Source organism: Hirundo rustica, chromosome 18 (assembly GCF_015227805.2).
Source record: "Hirundo rustica isolate bHirRus1 chromosome 18, bHirRus1.pri.v3, whole genome shotgun sequence".
In the NCBI taxonomy this organism is placed as follows: domain Eukaryota; kingdom Metazoa; phylum Chordata; class Aves; order Passeriformes; family Hirundinidae; genus Hirundo; species Hirundo rustica.
The window spans coordinates 9,505,098-9,515,118 of NC_053467.1; the positions used below are offsets into that span (position 1 = coordinate 9,505,098).

The 10,021-nt window shown below is 58.9% G+C and overlaps 1 protein-coding gene across 2 annotated transcripts; it reads right to left on the minus strand.

Moving 5' to 3' along the window:
* Window positions 1–397: 397 nt before the first annotated feature.
* Window positions 398–9,150, minus strand: SLC16A6 (solute carrier family 16 member 6). Of its 2 annotated transcripts, XM_040081778.2 has the most exons (6): window positions 9,030–9,150; window positions 6,373–6,614; window positions 5,636–5,779; window positions 3,792–3,920; window positions 2,124–2,945; window positions 398–1,547 (listed from the first exon to the last, which is right to left on the minus strand). In XM_040081778.2, exons 2-6 carry the CDS (start codon window positions 6,605–6,607, stop codon window positions 1,300–1,302), a joined length of 1,578 nt encoding a protein of 525 aa, XP_039937712.1. In that variant the 5' UTR covers window positions 6,608–6,614; window positions 9,030–9,150; the 3' UTR covers window positions 398–1,299. The 2 variants fall into 2 exon arrangements, with proteins under 2 accessions (XP_039937712.1, XP_039937713.1); XM_040081779.2 differs by lacking the exons at window positions 6,373–6,614; window positions 9,030–9,150 and having other exon boundaries at window positions 3,792–4,052; window positions 5,636–5,772.
* Between the last annotated feature and the right edge of the window lie 871 nt (window positions 9,151–10,021).

Sequence of the window (10,021 nt, forward strand, 5' to 3'; positions counted from 1 at the left end):
TGTTGTTTTTCCTCCTTCCCTTCACGCACAGGCTCCAATTCTCACTGAAGTCAGCAGCAAAAAAATAAGAAGCCCCTGGCTGCCGTTAGGGGAGAGCTGGGGCAGGGGGTGCAGCTCTGCCTGGCGGGCAGGGGTGGGGAGCAGAGCCAGAGGGGAAGGCCCTGGGCGGGCCACAGGCAGCTGGGGCTGCAGCAGAGATTTCCTTGCGCACCTGTGAGCGAAGGGTTCGGGTACATTAAGACATCCTGGGCCAAATCCTTCCCCGCGGGCTGGGCTGGTTCCGGCAGCAGTGCCAGGTCCGTGGGCAGCAGCTGAGCCTTGTTCCATGGAAAGAGATGCTGGATCTGTAGTTCGTTGTTTTTGTTGCTGTTTTGTTTTTTTTTTTCTTTTCCTTTTTAAATAACTGGGTTACTTAAGACTTACCTATTAAAAACAGCTACACTTTATGCTGTAAGAGTAATTTTCCCAACAATTTCACAAGCAATACAAGATAGGCATTGAAGAGTTTGATGTAAAGACGGCTTTCCATTACGCAGAAGATCATTTTTCCTCTCCAGTTATTTAAGCTAACCTCCTTTAACAATCTCAGAATAAATTAATAAATACTAGTTAAATTAGAAACAGTACAGCGGGTTCTGACTATCAACAGACAACAGTTCTAAGGATCCCAGTCGGGAGAAGAAAAATGACCTTACCAAGTATGTGCAGTAAAAACTGGCCATGAAGACACACGGAGCCTTTGATTCCCCAGCATTTGTGACATTCAAGTTAAGATCATCAGCAATGGTTTCTAATTGTCAGCTATCTAGCCTAGCCTCCTCCTCCTCCAAGCTAAAAGGTGAGTCTGTATCCCTCCAGAAGAAGATTCAGTTGGCCACTGGTGGTTTATGAAATGCTCGTCTCCAGTTCGTATCATTGGGTCTGTGTGGAATTTGTGGTAGGGGATGGGTGACAGTCAGAGGCTGAGCTGCTTCTGCTGTTGTCAGTATTTATGGGATCAGTTGGACCTTTACCTATGCTTGTTATCAGGAAAGCAAGTGTGCATCACATCTTCATGCTAGACAGAAGTTATTCTTGCGTGACTATCCGTATTTTTCTATGGAGCTTTCCATTGTTGGTTAAAAAAAGTTCCGTCTAATATTAAAAAAAAAAAAAAAAAAATTGTTGGTAGCAACTGTTCACATTTAAAATTTCACATTCCCTTTAGAATGGAGTTTTAAAACGTGGAGCAGAGCTGACATTTCCCCCAGCCTTACACTGAGTACATTAGATGGAGAAGGAACAGGGTTGGTTTTTTTTTTATACCACGCTGTCGGAGCCTTTTCCTGAATTTTCTGCTTTTCCAATATCCATGTCTATAAAGTCATCTGGTAGTTCTGGTGGCGGCCCCGCCGTGCCCTCCTCCACCTGCTGCTGCTGCTGCTGGTGGTGGCACAGCCCAGTCTTGCACGGCCTCACCAGGGCCAGAAACACGGCCCCCAGGACCATGCCAGCAGCACAGGAGTAGAAGGCTGAGCTGTAGTTCTTTGTCGTATCCACTAAGACACCTAGAAAAAACATTTACAGCAGTTAGCCACAGCCCACTCCCCCCCTGCCCTGCCCTCCTGGAGGGTTTTAATCTGCGTTTTGTCTGCAGCCAAAACTCGGTGACAGTCGGATGCCACGTTAAAAAAGCGAACTCATTTTGTTCTGGGGTACACGGTGTCATCTCCAGGAGAGTCAGAAGCCCCTGGGCACGGCAGGGATGCTGAGCCCGAGATGCCTCAGGCATCTGCTTGTTCTGCCAGGCTTCACCTTTCTGCAGTGCGTGGCACAGGCACAGCCAGAGGGATTCGCCTCTGCTTGCGCCTGAAGTGATGCCAGCTTTGGGTTTCTAACGGGATCAGGGAGCACTGCAGCATTTCCCTCCCCTCTGAGGTTCCTCAGCGCCTCATCCGTGGGACTCTGCAGAGCTGCATTGCAGTCTTCTGGCTCTGGGAGACTCCCAATAGTGGCTGCAGGGCTTTTAGGGGAGTGCTGCGATTAGTGCTGCCAGAACTCCTTCTAGACAAGAGACCCGCGCCAACAGCTGTCAAACACCCCCAAAACAAAACCAAACCAAACCAAACCAAAGTCTGTGTTACCTGCAAGGGGTGGTCCAGCCAACCCAGCTAAGCTTTGAATGAAGACGTAGACTCCAGCTGCAGAGGACATCCTCTCGATGCCAACCACGTCGTCTTCAGCCAGGAGGGGAATATGTGTGCCCGCCACCGTGCCGAGCATGAACCCAAAATAAACGCTACATATCATCAAGCCCCAGAATCCGGAGGCAAAAGGGAAGGCAACCAATGCTACCGACAGCAGGACGACGCAGATGAGCTCGATGTAGATCTTGCGGATGGGCTTCTTGTTGAGAAGCCAGCCCGCAAAAATCCTCCCGAAGACCTCGGCGATGGCCATGGCCGACAGGATGTAGGCAGAGTGGTCTTTGCCAATGCCCAGGCTGCGGCTCAGGGGGATGATGTAGAGGGAGGGAGCGAAGAAGCCCAGGGTTGCAAACAGGCCAAAGAATGCATAACAGATAAAGCTATAGTCTCTCATCACAGAGAAATCCAGTAGTTTGGTTTTTGGTTCTGGGGGGGTGCTGCTATTTTCAACGGGATTCTGTCCGTGTTGCTTTGGTTCTTCACTTTTCGGCTCTGCTTTGGTTTTTCCAGGCACATTGCTGGGTGAGGTAGTTATATCGACTCCTGAGTCTATGGACTCTATTGAGGTGCATGTTTGCTCGTTTTCAAGCATGTACTTTGTCTCCGTGGACTCCTCTGGAGGCTGTGCTTTCACTTCTTGCTGCTCTCTGACGACGATGGGGCGCAGCAGCGATCCGCAGGCGGTGATGCCGAGCTGCAGCACCCCGACAGACAGCATGCTGTACCTCCAGCCAATCTGCTCCTTCAGGGCCGTGATTGCTGAGGGGAGAGGAAGAGCGTAACTGGGAAAGCTGTAGTTACACCGAGGAATTGAATTTACAGCCAGGGAAGGGACTGGAGATTCGCCACTGGAAGGTTCCAGGCGCCTCTCAGAAAGGCTGAGCAGGGGTCCCTCCTACCCAGGGCTCTGGCACCCACCTTCCTCCCCTCTGCTGCAGCAGACACTCGCTAAAGGCTGTGTTTATTTACCACCTGGCTGGCAGATGCCACCCTCAGGTAGCCTCTTTCAAGGTCTCAGCAAGTTTGGCGGACAAAGGGGGGCTGTTGTTTTCAGCGAAGGAGAGCAAACCCCATGCTTGGGTTTCCTTTCTCAGCTGCCCCCACCCTGAAACCAGCTGGCAGAGAAAGTCCCTTAGCTCTGCTCAAAGGTGCTTAATTACCAGCCTTCATTTGCACCCAAAGCAGCTTTGCAGCAGGTATTAGCCCGGAGCACACGAGCACGGCAGACCACGTCAACCTCCAAGGGCAGGAGGTGACACCAGGGGACAGCTCCCCGAAAGGCCGGAGCACTTTGGCAGCCCGCGCTGAGCACAAGCCCAGTAACCTTTAGGAGCAGCTCTGTGCACTGTGTGTGTTTTAAATAGCTGAAGTTTCTCGGGCTTATTTTTAGCCTGCCAGCTCTATATAGGGAGCCCGGCGGGCTGCGTATCAGGCAGGCATGTCCCGCGCTGGCACACGGCACCGGGGGGGCTCGGGCACACCCGTCCCTCCGACTGCCAGCCTGTCACCCTGCTGCCGGGCACAAGTGCCACGTGAGCAGCCACCCGCGGGCACCGACTCCGGCCGTTTGCTCGGGGAAAGGCCGGCAGCAGCGTCGCACCCTACCTGGTGCGAAGGAGAAGACAGCGAAACATTCCCCTGTAGATGCCACCGCTGTGACCAGCGAGCGCCTTTTGTCAAAATACTGTGATAAAATGGTGACAGTCGGGAGGAAGGAGAGGCAGTACCCCAGGCCTGTGAATAAATGCCAAAAATTGCCATAACAACAAGTAAAGGAGGGGGGGAAAACACCGATGCAAGAGCACGTTAAGTCGGCTTTCCCGGTGGTCATTACAGTATCATTTCGGCCCAACTCAGCAAGTCACCCTGGAAGAAAATCATTGGGGAAACCAGAATGTTATTTTTTTGTAAGTTGGAAGGGGGGAAAAAAAAAAAAAAAAAAAAAAAAAAAAAAAAAAAAAAGGAGAGTAAAAAAGTAAAAACCCAAACCAAGAGACCCAGCCTCCCAAACTTCCTAGATAATGCCCTCTGCTCCCAAACAGCCAGCGGGGTCCACTTTGAGGACCTCATCTGATAAAAAAGTATTTGAGCCTGCAGCAACTGTTCCCCTAAGCAAGGCAAGCTCCTGGCCATGGACATGAACAGGACACCCAGGCCAGGCTGGAGAGGGGGAAAACTACCCGGAGAAGAAACCAGAGACAGAGGATTAGATCCCAGGCACAGCTTTGGTCTCCCCAGCGATCCCAGTCCACCAGAAGCGACCGGTGCGAGTCCCGGGGCAGAAAGCCAAGCCTGGGGCTGTCCCCACGGCGGGATGGGCTCAGGAGGGGCAGCAGCACCAAGCACACCCCGGGTGCAGGGAGCCGAAGGCCCATGGCTCGTGGGAGGAGCAGCAGCACCAAGCACACCCCGGGTGCAGGGAGCCGAAGCCCTGTGGCTCACAGGAGGGGCAGCAGCACCAAGCACACCCCGGGTGCAGGGAGCTGAAGCCCCGTGGCTCACAGAAGGGGCAGCAGCACCAAGCACACCCCGGGTGCGGGGAGCCGAAGCCCTGTGGCTCACAGGAGGGGCAGCAGCACCAAGCACACCCCGGGTGCGGGGAGCCGAAGCCCCGCGGCTCGCGGGAGGAGCAGCAGCACCAAGCACACCCCGGGTGCGGGGAGCCGAAGCCCTGTGGCTCACAGGAGGGGCAGCAGCACCAAGCACACCCCGGGTGCGGGGAGCCGAAGCCCCGCGGCTCACAGGAGGGGCAGCAGCACCAAGCACACCCCGGGTGCAGGGAGCTGAAGCCCCGCAGCTCACAGGAGGGGCAGCAGCACCAAGCACACCCCGGGTGCAGGGAGCTGAAGCCCTGCGGCTCACAGGAGGGGCAGCAGCACCAAGCACACCCCGGGTGCAGGGAGCTGAAGCCCTGTGGCTCGCAGGAGGGGCAGCAGCACCAAGCACACCCCGGGTGCAGGGAGCTGAAGCCCCGTGGCTCACAGGAGGGGCAGCAGCACCAAGCACACCCCGGGTGCAGGGAGCCGAAGCCCCGCGGCTCGCGGGAGGAGCAGCAGCACCAAGCACACCCCGGGCGTGGGGAGCTGAAGCCCCGCGGCTCGCGGGAGGAGCAGCAGCACCAAGCACACCCCGGGTGCAGGGAGCCGAAGCCCCGCGGCTCGCGGGAGGAGCAGCAGCACCAAGCACACCCCGGGTGCAGGGAGCCGAAGCCCTGGAGCTCACAGGAGGGGCAGCAGCACCAAGCACACCCCGGGTGCAGGGAGCCGAAGCCCTGCGGCTCACAGGAGGGGCAGCAGCACCAAGCACACCCTGGGTGCAGGGAGCTGAAGCCCCGTGGCTCACAGAAGGGGCAGCAGCACCAAGCACACCCCGGGTGCGGGGAGCCGAAGCCCCGCGGCTCGCGGGAGGAGCGCAGCGTGCGGCAGGCAGGGGACAGGACGCCGACTCACCGGAGACGACGCCGATGGTGACATACATGTCCACCACGCTGCGGGCGAAGGAGGCGATGACCATGCCGGCGCTGACCAGCAGCCCCCCGGCCATCACCACCAGGCGGTGGCCGAAGCGGTTGCTGAGGACCGTCGACAGAGGAGCTGGAGAGGGAGAGAGCCGTGGTCAACACCCACCTCAGCAGCTTCACAGCCACCATCTCCTGCAGAGGCGCTTCTCAGACTCATGCCCGGGTCCCCGCGAGGTGCCAGCTCCCCGCTCGGCACAGCGTCACCCTGGAGCCACCCTTGGAGCACTGCACAGCTCACAGCATTTAGGACGTGCTAAAAAATCACCAGAACAGACTCAAAAGACAAGCACGTGGCAGCCTGGGACAAACCTGCAGCCACGCGCCCGGACACCACCGGATTTCAGCAAGGCTCAAGTTATTTCTAACCCTTTTCGCTGCAGTGTTTGGTTTGAAAAGTTCATTTTTTGCCCCTTGCTGGTGAGACCTGAACTGGGTCAGGCTCGGTGACAGGGACCATGTCCCTGCACCACCCACGGACACGAGCTGGGGCTCAAAGGGTCTGCCAGGCTAAGAGAGAAGATTCCTTGGCATTTGAGGAGCAGCCTCTGAGCTTTATGGCCGTGATTTAATTTATAATGGAGCCTTTAGAGGCACGAAAGTCACAGGTGCCAGGTCCTTGCATGCTGAGTCAGCAGCTCCACTGCCCCTTGCACCTGCCCCTCTTACCTGTGAAGGTCTGTACAAACACACATATGGATATTATCCAGGATATCCTGCTGTTGGTTTCGTCAAAGCTTTCCATCAGGTCGTTAAAGAAGACTCCAAATGATTTTATGATGCCGTATGTCAGGGCTTCCACAACAAAGAACGCAAAAGCGACTGTCCAGCCCCATCCTCCGTCAGGCACTTTAGTATAAACGTTTGCAGAGGTGCACGGCATCTTTACAGCTTTGACTGTCATTTTGGATCTGGGGAAAGAGGGGAGAGGGAGCCAGGCATCAGTTTAAGCTGGATTTTGCTGGAAGAGGCACAGCCCGAGCTGTAGCACCCCTAAGGCGCCGTGAGCCGGACCCTGTGCTGCCGAGGGGTTAAAGGTGGGAGCTGGGCTGATGTTTCTGCCTCTGTCCCTCCGTGGGCTCCCTCCTGCTGCTGCCCTGTGAGCCCAGCACCAGAAACTCTCTGCTCAGCACCCGGGCGAGCTGTTCCCAGCAGCCAAGCCCGGGAGCTGGGAGCTGTCATCTGTCTGTCGGTGCACGGGGGCGGATGGATGCAGTTCGTGAAAGATCCACCGCAGGCTGGGCTGGCGGAGCCGCAGGAACCCCCGGGGCACCCATCCTCCCCAGCCTGGCCGTCCCCAGAGGGGCAGCTCGGGGCTGCCCACACCTCAGAACGTCGAGCGGGGACACCCCCGCGGCCCTCGGCAGCGCTGCCACCCCCCAGGGCAGGGGGGGCTGGACGGGATCGCCCCATGGGACACGGGGTGTCCTCAGCCCTGCCCCGTGTCACCCGGGGGCTGCGCGTGTGCAGAGCGGCTCCGGTCCCGCATGGAACTCCCCGTGGAACCCCCGCAGTGCCACGACCGCTCGGGGGCACAGCACTGGTGTCACAGTCAGGGGGAGGACACTGTGCTGGGGTCACCGCCACACCCACACGGGGGGGGGACAACGCCAGGGTTACAGCGCTGGGCTCACTGCCACACCTGCACAGGGGCACAGCGTGCCAGGGTCACTGTCACACCGTGCCAGGGCCACTGTCACACCTGCATGGGGCCACAGTGTGCCAGGGTCACTGTCACACCTGCAATGGGGCCACAGCGTGCCAGGGCCACTGCCACACCCATGCCAGGGGGACGGGTGCCAGGGTCACTGTCCCACCTGCATGGGGGCACAGCGTGCCAGGGTCACTGTCACACCCGTGCAAGGGGATGAGTGCCAGCGTCACTGTCACACTGTACCAGGGACACTGCCACACCCGTGCAGGGGGACACAGTGTGCCAGGGTCACTGTCACACCCGTGCCAGGGTCACTGTCACACCCGTGCCAGGGGGACGGACAGGTGCTAGGGTCACTGTCACACCTGCATGGGGGGTGCGCCGAGCCGAGGCCACTGCACCGCCACACCTGTGCGGGGGACAGCGACAGGACCACCCGCACTGGGGGTCTGTCCTGGGCTCGCTGTCACACCTGCATGGGGGAGCGCCGAGCCGAGGCCACTGCACCGCCACGCCCGCGCGGGGGGACAGCGCCGGGGTCAGCGCCACACGTGCTCCGGGGTGGGGACGGTCCTGCGGTGACCGCCACACCCGCGGGGGGGGTGCCGGAGCCGGTGTCACCCCCGCACACCTGCGCGGAGCCGACCCCGGCGCTGGGTCCCGCAGCCGCCCCCGGAGAGCGGCGAGCGGCGGCCGTGAGCGGCCGGCCCGTCCCGCCCGGACCTGCGGCTCGGGCGTGCGCTCTCCCCCGGCAGCCGCCAGGCATTTCCCTCCTCCATTTTAGACTCGGCTCCTCGGCACCACGCTCTCGGCTCGGGGAGCCCCGGGAGGCCCCGGCCGCGCCGCCCCAGCTCACCGCGGAACTTCGCAGGGCGGAGCAGCAGGCGAGTGAGCGGCGCCGCGACCCCGCGGGAGCGCGGCCGGGCTGCGAGCACACGGGAGGGGACCCCGAGAGGGGCAGGGGGGGTCCCCACGCCCCGCGACCCCTCCCGCGGTGCCGCATGGCGGGTGCGCGGCTCCCGGGGGATCCTCTCCGCCAGGGATGGAGCGAGGCGTGGGCTCCTGCATCCCCATCCCTGCGGTGCCGCGGCCGGGCAGGGCGAGGGGCGCGGGCGGGACCCCCGAAGTTTGCGGGAAGTGCCCGGAGACCCCTCCCCGAGAGAGAGAAGGGATGAGGCTGCCGTGAATTCCTGTGTCACTGCGCGGGGGAAAAAAGCAGATCAGGAGGAAGCACGCTTAGGGAACAGAAAAAAAAAAAAAAAAAAAAAATTATAAGGAAAGGAAAAACAGCCCAGCGAAGCCGCAAACCCGGGCGTGCGTTTTGTACATTTAAAGATTAAAAGAAATAATGATGGCGGGGAAAAAAAAAAAAAAAAAATTGAAAATTAAGCCGGAGCGCAGGGATCCGGCTTGGCCCCCCCCCTTCCCTGCATCACTTTCCCAACATTTCAGCCCTGATTCCTGCATCGCCGGGGCCGCGGGCTAAAAATACAGGGATGCAGGCGAAGGGAGGTGGGAAAGGAAAACGCTGGGGAAAAAAAAAAAAAAAACCTGAAAAAAAAAAATAACGTAAAAAAGCGCCCCAAAATAGGGGAGGAAAAAAAAAAAAAAATTAAACCAGGGAAACAAAGCCCTCCCCCACCCAGCTCCCCCGGGAGGGAGCCCCACTCACCCGGTGCTGCGGCGGGGTCAGGGGCTGCCCATGGCCCGGGAGGGCGAGCGGGCGACCCTCGGCGAGGAGGCGGCCCCGCTGCCCGCCGGCCTCCGGCCGCTGCTGCTCCCGCTGCCCGCGGCGGCGGCTGCTGCTGCTCGGTGCTCGCTCGCAGCCCTTTTATACCGGCTGCAGCCGGTCTCCGCCGGCGGCTCCGCAGCGCCCATGTGCGCGGCGCCGGGCCCGGCTCGCCCAGCGGCGGCACCGCGTGTGCGGGAGGGGCGGTGCAGCGGCCGCGGCCGGGCGGCCCCGAGGGGTCCCGCAGCCCCCACGGAGCCCTGGGACCCCGCACCTGTGCCGAGCCGCATCCCCGGGAATGCGGTGCCTGGGCTGCCGGGGGATGCGGGTGGGATGCAGGGACCCCCCCACCCCCCCCCCGCTCCTGCTTCGTTTCTGGGGGTGGCACAGTGTGTTTGTCCCCTCCGAGCTGGGGGTGCTGCGCACGGTGAGGTGTTAGGGGCAGTGTGACCATTATTGGTATTTTTCAAGGCAAAACGTCCCCTTTAGTTCCATTTCTAGGGGAAAAAAAACAAACAAGCAAACTAACGAACCATCTCTCTTGATTGTATATTTTAGGAGAAACCACCCCCTGTCAGTTGTGTCTTTGGGGAAAACCGTCTCCTTTTGTTGCAGTTTTAGGGGAAAACGTCTCCCTCGGTTGCATTTTTAGGGCAAACATTTTTCTGGCTTGAGTTTTTAGGGGGAGCCATCTCTCTTGGCTGTATTTTTAGGGGAAAACATCAAACATCCCCCCTTTTTTTTTTTCCCCCCCTGTCCTTCAGCTGTATTTTTACAGAAAACACCTCCTTTAGTCGCATTCCCTGGGAAAAAAAACATCTCCCTCATTTTATGGGGAACTCTCTCTGTCAGTTGCATTTTAGGGGAAAACATCTCCCTTGGTTGCATTTTTCTGGGGGGAAATCATCTCCTTTAGCAGGACTTTTAGAGGAAAA